The sequence below is a fragment of the Oryx dammah genome, unplaced genomic scaffold, assembly GCF_014754425.2.
Source record: "Oryx dammah isolate SB20612 unplaced genomic scaffold, SCBI_Odam_1.1 HiC_scaffold_29, whole genome shotgun sequence".
Taxonomy (NCBI): domain Eukaryota; kingdom Metazoa; phylum Chordata; class Mammalia; order Artiodactyla; family Bovidae; genus Oryx; species Oryx dammah.
The window spans coordinates 46,607,595-46,629,826 of record NW_024070213.1 but is presented as its reverse complement, the minus strand read 5'-3'; the positions used below and the strand labels follow the sequence as shown (position 1 = coordinate 46,629,826).

Below are 22,232 nucleotides of genomic sequence, written 5' to 3'. Positions count from 1 at the left end.
GAAGAAACAAAATTATACATACTAAGTACTTACTATGCTCCAAGCCCTTCACTCTCAATAAAATAGATTAATCTGCTTTTATCTTAATTTACTTGGGGCTCTATAATATCCAAGAATATTTTGAAAGAAGACGTATTGTTTCACCAATATTTTTTAGTTATTTCTGAAAAATTGCAAGGAAGATGGAAACTGTATTTTATTCCTTTCAAACATTTTAGTTATTTCTGGATATGAAGTCTCTACTAATGGTAAAGAACATCAGCGAGGCACCTGATCCATCTAAAATTCTTTTAATATACATTTTCCCACTCAGTTTCTCACCATTTTTAGAAGGCATTTTTATAACTATATAGGGATGAAAAAACATGTAAAGCACAAAACTGACACTTGCCACTTCTGACTTCCAGTGTGTATGTGTGTGTGTGTGTGCGTGCACATATGTCCACATACACACATGCACCTGTGTAGCCAAGGCGTGAAGGTAAGTATAGCTTTTCCCATGAGTGGGAAAGAAACATTTACTACTAATTTCTACTTACTAACGTTGACTTAAAAGATACACAATGTGAGAGTTGCAAGCCAAGTTTTATTTGGAGCAAAAATGAGGACTGCAGCCAAGAGACAGCACCTCAGCTCTGAGTGACTGCTCCAGAGGAGGGGTCAGGGTGGGGGAGGTCAGTATATATGTGATTCTGGTAAAGAGGGGCTACGTGGAATCAAGCACGTTTTTCCAGAAAGTTTCTGCTGGTCTCGTGAAGCTTTTGCTAGTCACGAGCAACAGTCGTCACCATGAAGGATTTTAGTGCTTTCTAGAAATGAGACATAGAATTGGGCTCAAAAAATTGGCTCTGGAAAATATCTAACTATCTGAAGCCCTGTTCTGTCAGTTTTTCCCTGAGCACAGAGTACCTCATTTCTGTTTTCTACCCTGAACTCCTTTCAGGGGCTGTTGAAGGTCAGCAGCTGCAGCAGCACATGATTTAATCCTTGTAGAGGAAGATGGCAAGTGCCAATTTGTAATTGACACTAACAATGGTGGGAGGCAGAAAGAAAGGTGAAAACATTAGAGCTTCTACTATCCAGAATGAATGACCTTTTGTTTAAACACTGACATGGTTTTAGGGTATGGAAATGTTGACCAGGCCATGCATCTCTGCTAAATGTTTGCTTTCAGTGTAATAGAAAGTATACACATCATTTGTCTCACAAGAAATACGGACATGATTTCAGTAGCGTGACCAGCTTAGACTGTCTTTCTGTTCCCTGCAGCCGATGCTCTAGGTCCCTTTCGTCCCATTTGGATGAACTGCAGGTGAACTGAGCCGTGAGGAGTTCCGAGGTTTGTCCCTAAACATAATCCTAACCCCTACTTTTAGATATGTTGCCAAAAAATAGTCCAATTTTACCCTCAACTTCCTAGCACTTACTTTTATATCATTTGTAGTTATTTATGTATATTAGAGTTAGCACCTTATACTTTTAGATTTTAATAACACAGATACAAACTAACTTATTGCAACAATCATACAGAAACACATATATGATCCTAAAACTTACACAATGTGTGTGAATATATATGTATACAAAATTTTACCTATATACAATTATATATATAAACTGTATGTATAATTATATTTTTTAATATATTTTTACTTATTTAACATTTATAAGCTTTCCTCTTTAGAAATCAATCTTGAAGGGCCCTCTAATTAATTTTCAAGTACACAGACTGTTTTAAAAAAATCCTTAGATCTGAAAAGATAGACTTCCAGCCAAAAAGTAAGTGGGTGCGTATATAACAAAATAAGAGGAGCTGAATCAGTGTAAAACTGTGAAGGAAGAGAAAGGGCCTGAAATACAGCAACAGCTTTGAAGAACCTGGGAGGCTCAGATTTCATTCCACTTAACTTGTTTGCACAGCTGTGGTGTAAAGCTTTTCCATCTAACATCTTATGTAAGATCTGCTACCTTAAGTATATCTATTAATTGACTGTCAGGATAACAATCAAAGTAAAAGGCCTGAAGTTTATGCCACGGGTACTATAATAACCTGATAAAATACTGAAATGACACTGAAAGCATACAAAATAAGACAGTGGATGGCAAAGTGTATATGCTCAAAAATGTTCCCCTAGAAGGGGTAGAATTGCAGTAGTGTGCCTTTCTGGGCTAGCACACTCCCCAACCCTTCACATCCCATATAGCCAAAAACAGCAGAGAAGTCTGTAGCCTTACCACCCACCTAAGGTGCCAGAAAGAGGAGTTCAGAGCTGGAAGAATCACCTGGAAATTTAAAGGAAGTAAGTATTGGCAGCTGGAGAGTCTCTAGACCCAAGGTGTGAGTATGAACTCTAAGCAAGTACTGGCTGAGAATTCCATATGCATGAGACAACAGAGGGCCTCCTGAAAAAGCAGGCAGAGGCAAGAAAGAAACCTGTTCTTGAAAGACACAGCAGCCCAGGACAAGACTTGTGATTTTCTGCCTTTTCAACTGAACGTATCTCACAGCAATGCAGTTTGGACAGAAGAACACTGAAGCCTTGTGGCCTCAAAGTGGTAGAGGGTAGAGCCGGCCCTGCAGTGGGAGACTGGGCTATCCCCCCAGGCAAGAGGCCCACAGGGCGAGCCCAATCTCTCTCTAAATTCTGCTTGTATGTTTGGCACCAAATTACGCAAGCATCGGGGAAAACCCACAGAGGTCAGGTCAAAAATAAATCAATCAAGAGTTAGAAACCCAAGAAAGAGAGCAGAAATATTCGCAGGGCAAATATTTGCAGCTAGAGTTCAGACATGTTAACTGCCTAATAGAACAATATAGAAAATAATATTGAAATATAATACATGGAAATATATATTATCTATATATTATAAATAAATAGAAACAATATAGAAAATAACAATCCTCAGAACAGCTTAACAAAACCCAGAGTCTCAACAATGTATTATCTATGATAACTAGTTTTCAAGCAAAAAAATTACAAGAAACAGAAGCATGAGAAACACATTCCCATCTTCAGCAAAGAAAAAAGAGCAGTTGATAGAAATTCACTTCAACCAGGCCCAGATGTTGAAATTAATAAAAACTTAAAAGTAACTATCATAAATATATATATTTCTACATAAGGGAAGTATGTTCAAAAATAAAGGAAATACATGTTTAGAGAGGGAATTGCAATAGCAAAATAAAAATTACATTCAAAAAGTAAATTTGAGAGCTGGAAAAGAAAATACTGAAATTAAAATTAACTAGATTAGGTCAAAAGCAGATCAAAGCTGGCAGGGGGAAGGATCAGTAAATTAAAGATCAAGGGAATTACCCAATCCAAAAAACAGAACGAGAAAATATTGAAGGAAAAGAAATAAACTCTCAGTGATCCTTGGGACAAATGTTATGTGATTCAGCATAAGTATAATTCATCAAGCTACTAGAAGTTTGCTTTGAAATGTAAATGGTATAATGTTAATTCTTACAAAATATTTATAATATATATTTCAACAAGTTTTGAGTTTCCATCATTCTTTCTAGGATGTTTATTTTCTGAAAGCCCATTTAGCAAAATATACAATCATTAAACAGCTCATTTTAAATATAAATGAATATATATGCTAAACAGAAATAGACTGACAAATGTAGAAAAATTCATGGTTACCAAAGAAGAGAGGGAAGGTACAAATTAGGGGTAAGGAATTAACAGATACAAACTACTATGAATAAAGTAGATAAGCAACAAGGATATATTGTATAGCACAGGGAATTATAGCCACTATGTTGTAACAGCTTTTAACAGAGTATAATCTGTAAAAATACTGAATCAGTATGCTATACACCTGAAACTACATTGTAATTCAACTATATGTCAATTAAAATTATTTTTTAAATAAAGAAAGGATGAATAGTTAGTTGCTCTGACATTTGATCCTCACCTTTCCCATGGAAGTTTGTAAATGTAACCAGTCAGACATTTTCTAAACCTTAGAGCTAATGCTCTTGAGTGGTTTATTTTAAATAAATATGCAGCTTACTAATATATTGATAAAACGTGAAAGCTGGTCATGAAACCCTTATGACCAGAAGGCCCAGGTGACTCTCAAAGTATAAAGCCCTGCATGCGTGTCTAGTTGCTTCAGTCGTGTCCGACTCCTTGCGACCCCATAGACTGTAGCCTGCCAGGCTCCTCTGTCCATGGAATTCCCCAGGCAAGAATACTGGAGTGGGTTGCCATTTCCTTCTCCAGGGGATCTTCCTGACCCAGGGATTGAACCCGTGTCTCCTGCAGCTCTGGCACTGCAGGTGGATTCTTTAATGCTGAGCCACCAGGGAAGGCATAAAAGCCTAGAGAGCCCTGAACGAAGTGTCTCTCCTGCGCCATCGTGTCCCGATCACACAGTTAGCAGCCAGCACTCTGGAACGTGATCATTTTCTGGGATGAGAAAAGAGATCCCATCATCTCTGCTTGACATATTCAGAATCTCCTAAATGTCTCTGAAGTATTTGTGATGGCTTCTCTGTCGTGTTCTTTGCTCATCTTCAGTAAAGTGTGTTTCCTGTAGAATTACTATTTCATGGGACTGTGCTGACCATTCAGCACTGTCTGATGCCTCAGCTGGAGTTTGACGTCTAGGAGGTTGGTCTGGAAAGAGACATTTCTGGAACTGTCAGCATCTAGAAGCTATTTAAAAGCACAACATGGGATGAAATCACATGTGGGGTGCATGGATTGTAGTTGCTGTTTAGTTATTAAATTGTGTCCGATTCTTTGTGACCTCGTGGACTGTACCCCACCAGGCTCCTCTGTCCATGGGATTCTCCAGGCAAGGATACCAGAGTGGATTACCACTTCCCTCTCCAGGGAATCTTCCTGACCCAGGGACTGAACCCACGTCTCTTGCGTCTCCTGCACTGACAGGCAGATTCTTTACCACTGAGCCCCCAGGAAAGCCCTGGGGTGAAAGGAGGTAAGAAGTAAAAAGAACAAATCTAAAAAACAGGACATGCCAACATATAGGGGATTGAGAGAGAAACTTCTGGGGTTGGAGGAAAATCAGGCAAGTGCGGTGACACAGGCATCAGAGGAGAAATGTAGCAACAAGTCAGGGATCAAGTGTGTCAAGTAAAAGGTTGACTGATCATCTGGATCCAATTTCAGGGTTATTCGTGACATTGATAATGACACTTTTGGTGGGACAGTACAGAAAGGTTGAGTGAAGTATGTTGAAAAGAAAGATAAATTAGGACCTGAAGTATAGACAACTGTTTTAGGACCACGGAACTGGGTGATTGAGCTGACATTTCTTCTCTCATGGTTCCGCAGGCTGGATATTTGAGATCAAGGTGTGGGTAGTGCTGGCTGTCTCTGAGGCCTCTCTCCTTGGCTTGTAGACAGCCACCTTCTTACTGAGTCTTCACATGTTTTTCCCTCTGCATCTTCCTGTGTCCAGATTGCCAGTTCATAATAGGATCAGGATCCCCGCTCATGACTTAAATCTCCTCCTTAAAAGTCCTGTCATATTCTGAGGTGCTAGGGGTTGGGACTTCAGCATGATAATTTCATGGATATATAACTCAGCCCATAGAAACTTTCTTGAGAAGATTTTGTGTAAAGAGGATAAACCAGGCAGTAGCTGGAGAAGGCTTTGGTGTCAAGGGAGAATTTTCTCTTTGAAGATATGGAAACCTGGTGTGGTTACATACAGAAGGAATGATCTAGTAGAGAACAAAACTAGGTGAGAGAGGGGAGACTTACTAAAACTATGTCTGCAAGTAGCTCAAGAAAACAGGACCAAGTGCACAAGTGGAATTCCTACACAGTGTAGGTGTCAGCCTGAGGAACAAGCCAGGAGGCAGAAAATTCAGCTGAGGGGCAGAACTGTGAGTCAGTGCGATGGAAGGACTTTGAAAAGTTTGCTTCTAATTATTTATTTTTCTAGGCAAAACAGAATGCAAGGTAATCAGCTGAATGTTGGTGCTGGAGATCTTTAGAGAGAATGAGGGTGTGAAATTGCAAATGGGAGTGAAGGACACAGCATGGAGTTGCTAAGCAACGCAAAGGATCTAATTGTGATCAGTGGTCCTGAATTGAGACTGAAATCACTGTGGCTGCATACTAACGATTTCCTAATTGTGAACAAAGCCTGAATACCGAAAAGTGCAAAGCATAAATGAACAATGTGATAAGTGACTATAAAATAACTGCCTGGGCAGAATTCTTTTAAAAGACCCCATGCTCCTTTTAGGACTTGTTGCTAATTTTTCTTCATCTTAATACACACGCATCAATCATTTAAAAATGTAGTTTAGGGCTCCCCTGGTGGTCCAGTGGTCAAGACTCCGCCTGCCAGTACAGGGGGCCTGGGCTCCATCCTTGGTTCAGGAAGATCCTACATGCTGGAGGGCACCTAAGCCCACACGCCACAACTACCCACACTCTAGAGCCCAAGAGCGGAAACCACTGAACCTGCACACCTAGAGCCCGTGCTCCAGAACAAAGAGGAGACCCTAGTCAAGGCAAGTAGAGAAAGCCCGCATGAAGCAATGAAGACCCGACCCAGCCAAAAATAAATAACTAATCAAAAAAATTGAAATGTAGTCTAGGTTTGTGTGTTTTTTTTTTTAATGTTTATTTATTAATTTTAGTACGTGCTTTTTTGTTGTTTTTGTTTCTGTTTTTTATGGGATCTCAGTTTCCCCAACCGGGGATTAAACCCAGAATCCTAATATTAGGCCACCAGGGAGTTCCTGGTTTGCATGTTTTTAAAACTTATAAACATGGGATATTATTGTAAGAATCCTTTAAATCAATAGTATTTTCGCTTCACAGTGTGTGTAACATATGTGGGCAATGCTCATTTAATTTCATTGTATAGCACTCCGTGACATGTGTGCTCCTGGAATCCTGTTTCTATGCTACTGTCAAGGTACATCTGAGTTGTTACTATGCTACTGCGAACACGCTTACCTGCTGTTCAATATGTCTGCCAGTTCTTTAAGGATACACTCTAGGCATATTCCGTACAAAACACTCCCCCATAATATCTTTCTTTATCTGACTAGGAATCCATCGATGAATGCTATCAGCCAGTTTTGGGGAAAATGCATGCATGTTAAGTCTTACAATCCCCGAACAGGGTTTCTCTTTATCTTATTTAAAACCTTTCAGTAAAAATGTATACTATTCTCCATAATAGTTTCACAATTCTGTTAGGTCTCGTCCTAGATACATTTGCTTGAAAAAATAAAAGATACTGTGCTCTCTGTTACTCTGGGCCTTCCTCCCAGTAGTCAGCAGGCACAGGCCTGTCAGAGGCAGAGCAGAGGTGGCCTTGAGAACCTCCAAACAATGGGAGATGCGACTGGATCAACCCCTTCTTGCTCTTCTCTGCCGGCTCACTCGGTGAGCTTGGCTCCCTCTTCCCCAGCCCAGGTTACCTATATTTGCTATTTTTGTTGCTAGTTAAATTGCATGGTTTCATTATATATTCTGACTAATTGATTCTGCTATAGAAAGCACAACTGATTTTTGAATTAAATTATATCCAAAATGTTTGTTAATTTTCATTAATTTAACAACACACAAGTGGTTTTTTTTCTTCTGCTTGAGTTCTTACACTGGTAATATGATAAACTTTGATTCTTCCTTTCCTACTTTATATTTCTTCCTGCCTATGCCGTGGGTGAAAATCTCCGGTACAGTACTGAGTAGAAGTGATTGTGGGCTTATTACTTTAGCTCTCAGTCTGCAAGCTCACATTCCAGGGTGCAACCTTTCAGTCGTCACTATCAGATTAAGAGAATTCTCAGGTGGGATGGGGAGGGAGATGGGAGGAATGTTCAAGAGTGGGGGACAAATGTATACCTATGGCTGATTCATGTTGATGTTTGGCAGAAACCAACACTATTCTGTAAAGCAATTATCCTTCAATTAAAAATAAATAAATTTAAAATATAAAAGAGAAAATTCTCCTTTATTCTTTATTTCCTAACAGATTTTTAAACTTTTAAGAAGTTCTGATTTTTTAAAAAATCATGTGCTTTTATTGTCCTTTTAAATGGCTATGTAATTTTCTCATTTAATTTGTAACTATGATAAAGGATTCTTCCAGGCAGTAATGTGCATTTAGGGACAAGAAGAAAGATGACCTTGCTATCTGTGAGAAGAGAGAGTTTTAAAAATTTTTATTGGAGTGTAGTTGCTTTACAATGTTGTGTTAGTTTCTGCTGTTCAGCAAAGTGAGTCAGCCATACATATACGTAATACGTCTCCTCTTTTTTAGATATCCTTTCCATTTAGGCCACCACAGAGCACTGAACCGAGTTCCCTATGCTCTACAGCAGATTCACGTTAGTTATCTATTTTATATATAGTAGTCTATATAAGCCAGTCCCAGTCTCCCAATTCATCCCACCCTCTCTTCCCCCACTTTATAACCATAAGTTTGTTTTCTACATCTGTGACTTTATGAGAAGAGCGATTTTTAAGTGTTTAGAATCTATTTACCAAAATTCTCCACACTTGTGAAGGAGGTAAAGTTAGGGATAACCAATGACTGAATTTTTGTCAACGGCATGCAAGCAAAACATTTGTGACCCATCTCTTGGCATTCCGCAGTTAAAAAAACATCTCCCACAGGACTCTGCAGGATCTCTCCACTTTGGTTCTCTTGATGTAAGAATAATGGAAGCTCGTAAGCCACGTGTCAAAGATAGCAGAGCCATAAAGAACGGAGGAGTCTGAATCCCAGAATCACTGTTCAGGAGAGATTCATCCTCCAGCCAGGAATACCAATATTGGAATTTTAATAAGTGAGAAGTAAACTTCTATTGAGTTAAGTTCTTTTCCCATTTCATCAGTGTTACCTTAAATCATATAAATTTCCCCAAGTGTTTGTTGTTACAGAAGGAGGATAAATCTTATCATTATCATAAGCAGGATGATGGCAGTGTGTTTTTCTTCAACCTTCTTTAACCATAAAAATGACCAGATTCATGGTGTGAGTGACAGAGAGGGAAGGATTAGAGAGATGAGGAGGCGCACATGGTGAAACTTGTCACTTAGATGGAGAAGTAGATTGGAGAATGGAAGGCACCATGAGCCTATTTCTCTTGGATAAGAGGGTGTCCATCCAGTAATGGGGATCTGAGGACAGGGAGGCAGCTTGGCCCTGAAAGCTATCAGAAGAGTGATTTAAGTGAAATAATGTCATGATTTCTGAAGTAGAATTCAAAGGTCCAGTTCTACTGTGACCAAACCTACCAGTTCCCTCATATGAATAGAAAATCTATTCACCAAAATTCCAAAATGCTAAGGAAAGGAAAGCCCAAGAGGCCAAGATATAGTGCATATTTTATTTGTTTGCTTTTGACAGCAGAATCATAAGGGATTTGCTTTTGCTACAGAAAGAGGCCAGAACTATGTTAGGAAACCAGAGAAATAAATTGTAACTCTGGCTTGCTCCGGCTTCTCGGTTTCCACTTTTGCTTCCAGCCACACCTTCTCGCCTACGCGCAGCGGCAGGGTCAACATGCCAGAGAGATTCCTGGGCTCTTTGGCGGAGACCTGATGCTTTTCTAAGACAGAACTTTTGTCCCTCATCAGCTGAACAGTCACCTTGCAGTGATGGAGATCCACATCGAAGAGGAAATGGTAATTTCCTGGCACCCTGCATGTGAAGACCCCAGTGTCCTCCTGTAAGTCTCTCTGGGCATTGTACAGGACCTCTGTGAAGGGCACAGGCTTTGAAGGTGAAGGCAGCTGGCCACTGAACTTCACAGTGAAGGCGGACTCTCTCTGGCACGGGCATTTTACACTTGGTCCTGGAATTCCCGTCACACCTGGTAAACCTGGTATTCCTTAGAGAAACGGACAAGACACAGTAAGAAGGTCATAGAATCCAGTAAAAAGATGATACCCAGTCAATGTGTGAAACCACCACTTTTTTTTGTTAAATAACATCATGGTTAAGAGATTGATCTTTGCTGTATGATTAAATGGTTTCAAGTCACATCTCTGAAACTGACCAGCTGTGTAATCTTACTAAAGTTAATCAACCTTTCTGGGCTGTATTTCCTCATCTGAAAATATTATTATTGACGTCTCATGTGTTTATTGTGAAGTTGTAATGAGACAATGTGCGTAAGGTACTTATAGTACATATGGGTGGTGCATATGTATTATTTGATAAGGCCCATGATAATGGCCCCATAAGAGATGACACACACTGTGATCTTTCCTGAGAGCCCCTCTTGGTCTGGTCTCATTGGCTACAAAGAAGTCCTGGTAACCAAGGCAGAATCTGGGAAGAATCTTGCTTTGTACCCAGGTGCTCCCTGGGCATCATCCTTTTATGCGTGGTGCCTATGTATTATTTCCTATATATTACTTCATCCTGATTCGGATGGGACTAATTCTTGCTACAGCTTCCCTGGTGGCTCAGTCAGTAAAGAATCTACCTGCAATGCAGGAGACCCAGGTTTGATCAGATTAGAATCATTAGCAAGAATTTTCCTTCTCCAGAGGATCTTCCCAGCAGAAATTTTCCTTCTCCAGGGGATCGTCCCAACCTTGGGAAGGAAAATTCTTGCTAATGATTCTAATCTTACTTTGAAGACAATGAAAAGGCCTGGGTGTCTAAGTCTGGGGACCAGAAAGCCTTTGGATTACCAAATCTACCCCTTAAGGCCCATGATAATGGCCCCATAAGAGATGACACACAGCTGTGCTCTTTCCTGAGCGCCCCCCTCTCGGTCTGGTCTCATTGGCTACAAAGAAGTCCTGGTAACCAAGACAGAATCTGGGAAGAATCTTGCTTTGTACCCAGGTGCTCCCTGGGCATCATCCTTTTCAAAAGAACTAGGTTTGGGGCTCTAAGTGCTCAATGAAACCCAATGTTCTTATGATATATGATGCCCTGCTACACTTATTAACCCCCCCTTTTTGCTGTTTATCAGACAGTCTGATTCATGATACTGACTCTACTTGGCACATGTTCCCACTGTGACTAACCCACATGGATCCTAGTACCCTGGTCCTAGAACTAGGCCAGTCTTTCTTGTTCCCTGTGATTTGAGCTCTGGTTCCCCTGCCCTGGGACGAGCCCTACAGCTGACCATTTCCTCCACATTCTTTTAATCCTCAATGCGTTGTGCTCCTGAGTTTATGAGGATTATGACATTCCTACCAAAAACATGAAACAGGAGTTGCAAATAAAAAGCAGAAGAATGTATTTCTCACCTCTGGGACCAGGAAGCCCTCCTATACCTGGAGGTCCTGGGAGTCCTGGAAGCCCCGGAGGTCCGGCACACCCTCCTTTCTCCAGGACAGCATTTGCCATTAGGATGATGCTGACCAATATCCGGAGATCTTGATTAAAGAAACAAAGAGGTTTTGTTTTTTTTTTTTTTAAATTTATATATAAAGTGTGAATAGGTAGAGTTGCAACCTGGCCCTGGAAAGGTATCATGTCTAGAACTAAACACATGGACTCAAATAACAACTTTGCCCTTACTAGTAAACCGAGCAAGTCACTCCCTGAAATTTCCTTATCATTCATATACAGCAATAATTACTCAGTTAAAACTGTTTCTGAATCCTGAAAGGTCAACATTTTTTCTTCTTCTGTCCTTGAACTGATAGAACACAGAACGCACTCAAACACAATTCTTAAATACAAAATCCTTTACTCTTATGAGAACCTACTACATCTCTCTCTCTCTCTTTAGTCGCTAAGTCGTTTCCGACTCTTACGACCCCATGGATTGTAGCCCACCAGGCTCCTCTGTCCATGGGATTCTCCAGGCAAGAATACCAGAGTGGGTTGCCATTTCCTTCTCCAGGGGATCTTTCCGACCCAGGACTTGAACCCAGGTCTCCTCCATTGCAGGCAATTTCTTTATCAACTAAGAGGGAAGCCCCAACCTACTACATATTGAATGCTTCTTATGGAAAAGACAGTGGGCTAGAAACATCATATCGGTAAGAAGTCATCACATGCCTGGTATTTTTGCCATAAGCATCTTTGCCCCAAGCATTTTCACCACAATCATTTTGGCTACATAATTAATTTGCCATAAGGCAATTTTGCCATAAACGAAAAGACAGTTCAGTCTCAACTGGCTGACAGTTGCTTGGTTTCATTTCTCCACGGATGCAGGACTCCCATTTTTATGTTACATAAATCTTGGTCCTCATGATGGTCCTGATGGTGATGAGTAGGCGTGGTGATCTTAAAACAGTGGACGATACAGCTACATATAAAGACTTGATAGAAAATAAGTGGGTAAAACTTACTACAAGTGTGAAATAAGATAGTACAAAGTCAGACTGCATACCATCCTAGAAAATAACAACATATCAGTTTGCAAATCCTTGGGTGATTTGAAGGCAAAGAGTTGAACCAGTATATCCCATGGAACTTTGGAACATCTGTCACTGGACATGTGACACAATGTTAAGAGAGCAACAGTCCTGTAGAGGATTTCACAATGCAATACAGAGGTCAGTTACAAATATGCACCTTTAGTATTTGAAAACTGAAGGAGGAAGTGTTAGCAAAAAAGTGCAATGCTGAATGAAGAGACAACTCCACAAGCAAAAGAAAAAAAAAAAAGACAAATGCTTAAGTACAACCTACAAAGTAAAATCAGTTATTTGCATGATATTGTCATGAATCTGCACATTTTTAATGTATTCAAATAATTGTATTTCACAATTAAGTTTTTAAAATTTCATTATTCATTTCTTAAATGTTTTGTTATATCCTTTTAAGTGTCCCTCTTTTATCTTTCATTATTTTTATCTTTTAGAGCAAAATTGCCTTGTGGCCACTTAGTTATGAGGCAAAAATGTCTATAGTGAAAATGCCTGGGACCATGATGTCTGTGGCAAAGAAGCTGGTGGTCTAGAACTGTACCTAGAACTGTTCATTACACCCCTACAAGGGAAAGTTTATATTTCATTTTACAGATTAGTGGTTTGAGATTCAAAGAGGTGATTCTACTTACTTCCAACCAGATTGCTAGTCAGTTACAACCTGAGGGTGTGTGCTTGTGTGCCCAGTGGAATCCGACTCTTTGCAACCCTATGGACTGTAGCTCGCCAGCCTCCTCTGTCCATGGCATTTTCCAGGCAAGAATTCTGAAGCCAGTTGCCATTTCCTCCTCCAGGGGATCTCCTGATCTAGGGTTTGAACCCACATCTCCTGCATTAGCAGGTGGATTCTTTACCACTGAGCCACCTGGGAAACCCCAGTTACAGTCTGAGGCAAGATTCTTATTCAAAGCATTCTGAATTAAGAATCAGCGTTCTTAGCTATGTGCTTTTAATTAGTTAATTAATTGTTAGCTGATGGCCCTGTCCTCTCATTTCTCCAAACCCTCTGCTCTTGGCTCTCACCTTTCTCATCCAGCTAAGTCTTATAGCACAGCAACCCACAAGAAGCAGCTTGATTTGGATTGTATTCACTCTATGTTTATGTTATGTTTCTGTCTTCCAGAGAAATAATTTCAGAAAACCTATTTTGGGCACTAGAATATTCACCTCCATTAACAAAATGATACACTCCATCCATCCTCTTACAAATACTTGACCCCCCTCCCACAACCTCCGTCCACCTCCTACCAGCCATTCTCAGGACAGAGCCTTTCCTTTGTGGGATGGGTGTCTCTCAGATTTCTTTCTGAAATGCCTAGCTGTGTGTCTGAGGCTTGGGCTCTGGTCACTGCTCACTCCGTCAAGGCCTTAGCTAAATGATACGAAGCTGCCTGTTCAAATATTTATCCCTGGTTGAAACTGAGAAAACAAAATTAATATTTAATCACACGGTGGACTTAGGCCACCCACTCTTTCTGAATTTGGATCTTGGGTCCAGTAAGATTGTCAACTAGAAGTCCTAAGTCATTTTCAGATTTCCCTTCCAGCAGGTCTATTATGGAAGCAGCTGTCAACACATATAAGGCCGGGATAAGGAGGTCATTTCTGCTGTTCTGACTTCTTTCTGAAGACTTATTCCTTATGTTTAACCACAGATCTGGAGTCATCACAGACCATTTTCTGAACAGAAGGCCAAATGCAGAGCAGGAAGTCTAGAATTGAGGGTAATTCCCAGTAAGAATAATGTACTAGGGGAACCAACATTGTGATACATAATTAAGTGGTCAAACAAATGTAAAGTATGCAGTGCTAATTAATATTAGATACTATTTTACCATGGGCTTCCCAGGTGGTGCTAGTGGTAAACAACTCACCTGCCAATGCAGGAGATGAGAGACTCAGGCTTGATCTCTGGGTCGGGAAGATCCTCTGGAGAAGGGCATGGCAACCCCCTTCAGTATTCTTGCCTGGAGAATCCCATGGACAGAGGAGCCTGGAGGGCTAAAGTCCATAGGAATGAGAAGAGCTGGACACTACTGAAGTGACTTAGCATGCACGCGTTATTTTAACATGCATGGCACTTGCCTCTTTTGATCCCAATGACAATCTTATAAGGAAAATATCTGTAATTTATTACATTTTATACAAATCAAACTATTTATAGAACACTCCATATTCTTATTGCTGCTGCTAAGTCGCTGCAGTCATGTCCGACTCTGTGCGACCCCAGAGACGGCAGCCCACCAGGATCCCCCATCCCTGGGATTCTCCAGGCAAGAACACTGGAGTGGGTTGCCATTTCCTTCTCCAGTGCATGAAAGTGAAAAATGAAAGTGAAGTCACTCAATCGTGTCCAACTCAGGGACCCCATGGACTGTAGCCTACCAGGCTCCTCCATCCATGGGATTTTTCAGGCAAGAGTACTGGAGTAGGGTGCCATTGCCTTCTCCGCCATATTCTTATTACCCTTTTAAAATTCTTTCTCCCTGGAATTCTTATGCCCCTGAACTTTGATGAACTCTAAAATTTGGGTCAAATGTTTCCTTTCGTATCTATATCAAATATATAAATGTATGGGAAGAAGACATTTTTATAAAGAGAATAAATTAGAAGTTAGTTCTGAGTTAGAGTAGGGGACAGCTCAGCACTGAATGCAGTGAAGTGGGTGAACTATAATTCAAAAGTGAATAACTGCTTGTTATTTTCCTGTAAACCACTACTTGCCTAGGATGCAAGGCCAACTGGCATATCAATGGTTGTCAAAGGGAATAAATTCGTCTGATCTAGCAGTGGACTGTAAATGCCCGGTAAGCAACCCAGAACATGTAGGTGAGTGAATCCTTTGACTTCGCTTCTAGAATATTTTTTGCAAGCAGAGGGTTGAACCGTTGTCATTACTTTGCTTTTGTGTAATAAAATATTGATCTTTTTTTTTTAAATCAATGTTGTACTAAGGATATATCTAATTGATTATAATAGAGATTTCCTTCATCAAGGAAAGGTTAGAACTTGACCGTACATAGAATAAGATGGGGAAACACTTTATCTTCTCATGTGTGCCCTAAATTCTATTTGGAGAAAGTACTTCTTGTCAGGGAGAGTCCTTGCTAAGGATATGTGTTTTGATGTGGCTGCAGCTGGAGCCAAAGCCACAGGGAAGAGAATTAAATGATCATACATGTACCAGACATAATTTTCAGACCATAAATATGATGTCAACAGTAGCTGTTTTGGAAGATGTTCTTTATCAAGTTGAGGAAGTTCCCCTTTATTCCTAGTTTGCTGAGAGTTTTTATTATGAATATGTATTGAATTTTGTCAAATTATGTTTCTGCATCAATTGATATAATCATATGATTTATGATCTGCTCAATTTTAAGATTTAGTATATAATGTTAGTGATCAAGACACTGTTGTATTGGCAGAGGGATATAAACATATGCCAGTGGAACATAGAAGAAAGTCTGCATAAATTACACACGATCAGCCTATTTTTTACAAAGATGCAAAGCTAATTCAGCAGAGAAAAGATAGTTTTTAACAAGAGGGAATATATGTATACGTGTAGCTGATGCACTTTGCTGTGTAGTAAAAACTAACACAACATTATAAAACAATAGTATTCCAATAAAAAATTTAAAAATGATGTTGAAACAATTGGTGGTCAAAAAAATTAATATTAACCTAAACCTCATTTGTTGTTTGTTTGTTCAGTCACTAAACAGTCTGACAGTTCAGTCTGACTCTTTGCAACCCCATGGACTGCATGCAGCACCCCAGGCTTCCCTGTCCTTCACCATCTCTTGGAGCTTGCTCAAACTCATGTCCATTGAGTCAGTGATGCCATCCAACCATCTCATCCTCTGTTGCCCTCTTCTCCTGCCCTCAATCTTTCCTAGCATCAGGGTCTTTTTCAATGAGTAGGCTCTTCACATCAGGTGGCCAAAGTATTGGAGTTTCAGCTTCAGCATCAGTCCTTCCACTGAAAACCTCATGCCTCAAACAAATATTGACTCTAAATGGATAATAGATCTCAATGTAAAATGTAAAACTGTAGTACTTTTAGAAGAAAACATTGGAGAAAAATATTCCGAATCTTGGGCTAGGTGGAATTCTTGATGGAGAAGGCAATGGCACCCTACTCCAGTACTCTTGCCTGGAAAATCCCACGGATGGAGGAGCCTGGTAGGCTACAGTCCATGGGGTCGCTAAGAGTCAAAGACGACTGAGCGACTTCACTTTCTCTTTTCACCTTCATGCATTGGAGAAGGAAATGGCAACCCACTCCAGTGTTCTTGCCTGGAGAATCCCAGGGATGGGGGATCCTGGTGGGCTGCCGTCTATGGGGTCGCACAGAGTCGGACACGACTGAAGCGACTTAGCAGCAGCAGCAGCAGCAGCAGCATTCTTGAACATGACATTGAAAACTTAAATCACAAAACCCGAAATTCGATAAAGGGACTTTCTGGAAAAGAAAAATTTTGCTCTTAAACACTGCTAAGAGATGGAAAAGCAAGCCACAAACTGGAGAAATTATTTGCAATTTCTGACAAAGAACTTGTAAAGGGAGTACACAACAAATTCTCTAAACCTAAGCGTAAGAAAACAAACAATTCTTTTACAAAATGGAAGGCTTGAACAGACATTTCACCAAAGAGGATATACAGATGGAAACTTAAAAAAAGTATATTGAAGAATGTTCCAACACCATTAGTCATTAGGGAAACACAAATTAAAGTCAACATGGGACGTGGCTACATACTTACTAGGAAAATTAAAATTTAAAAAATACTGATACTACAAAGATACAGAGCAAAAATTATCCTCCAATTAAAATAAATTAATTAATTTTAAGGAAAGATGCAGAGTAACTGAAGCTCCCCCACATTGTTAGAAGGAATGTAAAATGGTACAGCTGCTGTGGAAAACAGTTTGGGAGTTTTATTAAACATACCAACTATATGATTCAGCAATTCCAATCTTGGGTGTCCATCCTGAGAGAAATTAAAACATATAGTGGCTGAGAGAATCATTCCTTCAGGATTTCATGCCCAGCCTTCTGTGGATGTGATTTCACGTCTGTGATTGTGTTTTGTCATACGTGCAACTTGTTACCTGAACACTAGGTCTGCCTTTTGGTGGATGTGGAGCTGATAGACACAGCCAAGCCAAAGGTTGCGAGAAGAAAGGGTTTATTATTACTTGCAGCAAATAAGTAGAACACCGGGGATCTTTCCCAAATCAATGTCTCTCCAGCAGCAAAACTGAATAAGTTTTAAGCTAAGGTACATGCATATTCATGAAGGTGCTTGAGCAGAGGAGAATTCAGCATATGATTGGGGCATAGTTGACAGAGTTCCAGCTTTAGTTGATTGAAGTCAGAAGGGTCAGCATCATCATTCCATCCTGCATGCTCTGCCTTTAGTTCCTGCAGAACTCAGATATATTCTTATGTACAATACTTGAGGAGGAATTATCAGTGCAATGCGTGTGTGCATGCTAAGTTGCTTCAGTCTTCTCCGACTCTTTGTGACCCCATGGACTGTAGCCCACCAGGCTCCTCTGTCCATGGGATTCTCCAGGCAAGAATGCTGGAGTAGGTTGTCATGCCCTCCTCCGGGAATCTTCCCAAATCGGGGATCGTCTGCACTCTGACGTCTCCTGCAGCAGGTTCTTTACCACTAGCACTACCTGGGAAGCCCTATCAATGCAATAGGGTTGTTCATTTGCCTTTTCTCTGTTCCTGAATTCCTTTGTTCCCTTAAGATCATTGATGACTGAGACCTGTTCAAAGGCAAGCACTGCAGCAAGGCTTAGATCACAAAATGGCTTCTCTTAAGTCAATAAAGCCTGCCTGGTTCTCTTTCTCCAGAGACCCCTTACCTATCAGCTTACAGACCGATCTTAAGGAGATAATCCTCGATTGTCTGGGGCAGCCCTAATGTAATCACCTGAGCCCTGATAAGCAGAAAAGGAAAGCAAAAGAGAAAGGCAGACAAATGAACAGCTGAGGGTGAAGGGCAGTCTTCAGGAGCTAAGGATGGTCCTGAACTTGAACCTCAGACCTACATTCTCATGGAACAGATTCTCCCAACAGCCTGAATAAGCTTGGAAACCGAGTTTTCCTTCTGATTCCTTCAGAAAGGAAGGCATCCCTATGGGCACATTGATCTTGGCCTCCTGGGACTCTCGGCAGAGAAATCCTCTTGTCTATATTATGCCCATGATGCCGAAAGCTTGGCCTCTGTGCGCCTGTGCTGAATTGAATCTCAAAGACAGAGTTTGAGATTAAGTAGAAAAGGGTAGCTTGGGACTTCCCTAATGGTCCAGTGGCTATGACTCTGCACTCCCAATGCAGGGGGCCCGAGTTCTATCCCTGGTCAGTGGACTAGACCCTGCATACTGCAACTGTTGTGCCTGAAGTCCGAGTCCCCAAAACTGAGAGAATAAGATGTCCACAGCAATGCAAAAGCATAAAGGGATTTATTGTTAGCTCGAGCTAGGGCCCAGGTCTCATCCAGCACAGTGGAATCCGACAAGAGCCCCGAGCTCTGAATCACATCTACTTTTATACAGACGGTTCTTTGTTCCTGTAACAGCATAGCTGATTGGCTAAACCATACGCGCGCGCAGGACTTTTAACCTCGCATCCCTATCCGGATTGGCTCGGGTCTGGCACGGGCGGGGGGTTACGGGGATTTTTCTGATTGGTCGAGCTACACTGCCTGCGGGAGTTTCCAGCCCTCAGTCTTCCTAGAGACTAAACCTCAGGCCTAGCCTGCCCCTTAGAGCCTGTCCTGGCTCCAGTTTGGTCCTAACACAACGAAGATGGAAGATTCCCACGTGCTGCAACTGAAACTGTGTGTGTGCTTAGTCGCTCACTCGTGTCTGACTGTGACCTCACGGACTGTAGCCCGCCAGACTCCTCTGTCCCTGGGGATTCTCCAGGCAAGAATACTAGAGTTGCCATACCCTCCTCCAGGGGATCTTCCCAACCCAGGAATCGAACTCAGGTCTCCCGCATTGCAGGCAGATTCTTTACCATCTGAGCCACCAGGGAAGCCCAGGTATACTGGAGTGGATAGCCCATTCCTTTTCCAGGGGATCTTCCCGACCCAAGAATTCAATACTTCAGTGCGACATTGCTGACAATGTTCAGGTGTGTGCAAGTCTGAGGTGGTTGTTTTCCTAATCTTGATTAGTTTCTCTGGTCCCTTAAATCTTGCCTTGGGTGGTTTCTTGGCTGCTCCTCCCTTGATTAGTAACAGTTGGAATCCACCCTTTGGAATTCAGGGAAGGTCTTGGAGGCTGGAATCTTGCCTACAAGAAACAGGGGACAAAAAAAAAAAGGCTTCTCTGCCCAGGAACCCACATGGTGCTCCCCCACTCCTACAGTTTTACCCAGATTTCTGACTCATGGAAACTATGAGATAATAAATGGATGCTGTTTTAGTTCCTAAATTTGTGGCAATTTCATGTCAGCCATCAAGATGCACATAGGACATGTGGCTTTCATGCCTTTCCCACTGGCATCCTTTAATTCTTTAGCTACCTTTGTGAATGCCAAGGAAAAAATCCAATCTCATAAACCCAGTCCTATTCAGTAGGTAGAAGGAAAAATAAGGGAGGAGCTGGGGTCACATTCTGGGGCTGTGATGTGGCTCAGAGGAATAGATCCAGGGTGGAGTCCACTTACTTCAATAATCAGATTCTGGTCTCCAGCAACTCACTGCCAGAAGGGTGTAGAGGGAAGGACTCCAATGTGAATGTCAATTGCCCTAAATTTTCTCTGGTTAAAAATTAACCAGCCTATTAGCCTTAGGAGAGATAAGAAATCAAACATTTATGGAGATCAGTTCATTTAATCAGCCTACTTAAATCTATCTAAATGAAACTCAGGAGATAAGAACAGAAAAAACAAGAGGCTCTATAGCTGTTCAAATTTCTTTCTACAAGTCAGGATGCCTGGGGAAGGAGGAGGAATTTTCTTCATGGGAATTACAAATAAGAATTCCTTATAATCTTGTAGCCAGGAGTTCTGGGAAACAAACTCACTCAGAAGGACAATGTAGATAGTGGATTGCAGTTTATTACACCGGTGGGCCCAAGGCAGAGTCTCCTCTTAGTCAAGGACCCCGACCAGTTTTTGTGAAAACCTTATACACCCTAAGCGAACGTGCCCAAAGCCACCTCCCCCAAATTCCCTGAAACTAGTCTGAACAAAGGAAAAAGAAAGATGCAATCAAAGTTAACCCGAGACTCATTAGCCTTAAGCCTAGGTAGTTAACAGTGGACAATTATCAATAGGCTTGTGGTCATATCCCAATAAGCATAATAGAATGTATGATTCTATTTGGTTACACAGATAATTAGGGTATTCTTTTAGGCGATGGAGAGCCCTGGGGCTCTTCCTTGGTTGGGGGGCGGGGGTGCTGGTTTTCCTCTTGGTATGTCGTTTCCATAGATACTGGGCATATAGCTCAAAGTCCATAGTCCGGCCCAAGATGGAGCCCTGCTTTCAAGATAGAACCTGTTCTGTTTCCTCCTTCAATAAAAGCAATGATATTAAAACTGCTTACTTTGTTTCAAGCTTGATTTTGAGTTTTTAATACGCTTTTAATTATTTCATTCCCATAATATGTAGAATAACTTACCCTAGCACAAAAGAAAGAAACAGACTTTACTCTAGAGGTGATTATTTAGAAGCTTAAGAAAAAAATGCAAATATTTCATCCTATTATATATAACTTCATCATTTGAGGAATCTCAATTTATTGATTTATAAACAATAGTGAAATTAAAAGACACTTGCTCCTTGGAAGGAAAGCTATGACAAATTTAGAGAGCATATTAAAAAAGCAGAGACAACAGTTTGCCAACGAAGGTCCGTATAATCAAAGCTCTGGTTTTTCCAGCAAATCATGTATGGACGTGAGAGTTGGACCATAAAGAAGGCTGAGCGCCAAAAATTTGATGCTTTTGAATTGTGGTGCTGGAGAAGACTCTTGAGAGTCCCTTGGACTGCAAGGAGATCAAACCAGTCAATCCTAAAGGAAGTTAACCCTGAATATTCATTGGAAGGATGGATGCTGAAGCTGAAGCTCCAGTACTTTGGCTACCTGATGCGAAGAGCTGACTTATTGGAAAGACCATGATGCTTGGAAAGATTGAAGACAGGAGGAGAAGGGGATGACAGAGGATGAGATGGTTGGATGGCATCACTGACTCAATGGACTTGAATTTGAGCAAACTCTAGGAGATAGAGAAGGACAGGGAAGCCTGGTGTGCTGCAGTTTGTGGGGTCAAAAAGAGTCAGACAGACTTAGCAACTAAACAACAACAACAAGACTAATAGCTAACACTTACTGTGAATTTCTTATGTATCAGGCTTTGCCTGTTCATTTTACATAATACGCAATGAGCCCATAATATTTGTTACTATTATTATCTTCACTTTATAGAAAATGAAACAGAAGCAAAGCAATTGTTTGGAAACTTGTCCAGAATCCACCTTTGAAACAGGGACTTTGACCCTAGGGGCCACAGGTTTTAACCACTCTGCTCTATTGACCTCTTTATATAAACCCAATAACTCCCATGTACTCTGTTCTGTTTAATCCATTCATTGTGAAAACAGAGGCACATTTAGTGAAATGTCTGTCTAAATCTACAATTTGTAAATCTATAAATTCTTATGAATTTAAGTTAAAAATTCAATACAAACAACTCCAACTAGGGTGACAATATAACATCTGACTCAAGCTACCTCTGTCCTAGGTTCTCTTTCCTATTCTAACTCCCCGCCAGGTACATCCCACCACATTCCTTCCCTGGGCCCATGAACGGTCCTCGTGCTCTAACAAGTCA

General features: G+C 40.9%; 1 protein-coding gene across 1 annotated transcript; it reads right to left on the bottom strand.

Moving 5' to 3' along the window:
• Window positions 1-9,329: 9,329 nt before the first annotated feature.
• On the bottom strand, window positions 9,330-13,743 carry LOC120858599 (protein HP-20 homolog). The gene is made up of 3 exons (XM_040234779.1): window positions 13,614-13,743; window positions 11,229-11,357; window positions 9,330-9,847 (listed from the first exon to the last, which is right to left on the bottom strand). The coding sequence occupies exons 1-3, from the start codon at window positions 13,618-13,620 to the stop codon at window positions 9,408-9,410; spliced, it is 576 nt and encodes a 191-aa protein (XP_040090713.1). The 5' UTR covers window positions 13,621-13,743; the 3' UTR covers window positions 9,330-9,407.
• Between the last annotated feature and the right edge of the window lie 8,489 nt (window positions 13,744-22,232).

What these genes read in the sequence shown, in the direction of transcription:
- LOC120858599 (XM_040234779.1), bottom strand. An exon ending in AGGGCTTCCTGGTCCCAGAG is followed by an intron (nt 9,848 to 11,228) that starts GTGAGAAATACA and finishes CGTTTCTCTAAG; the next exon opens with GAATACCAGGTTTACCAGGT.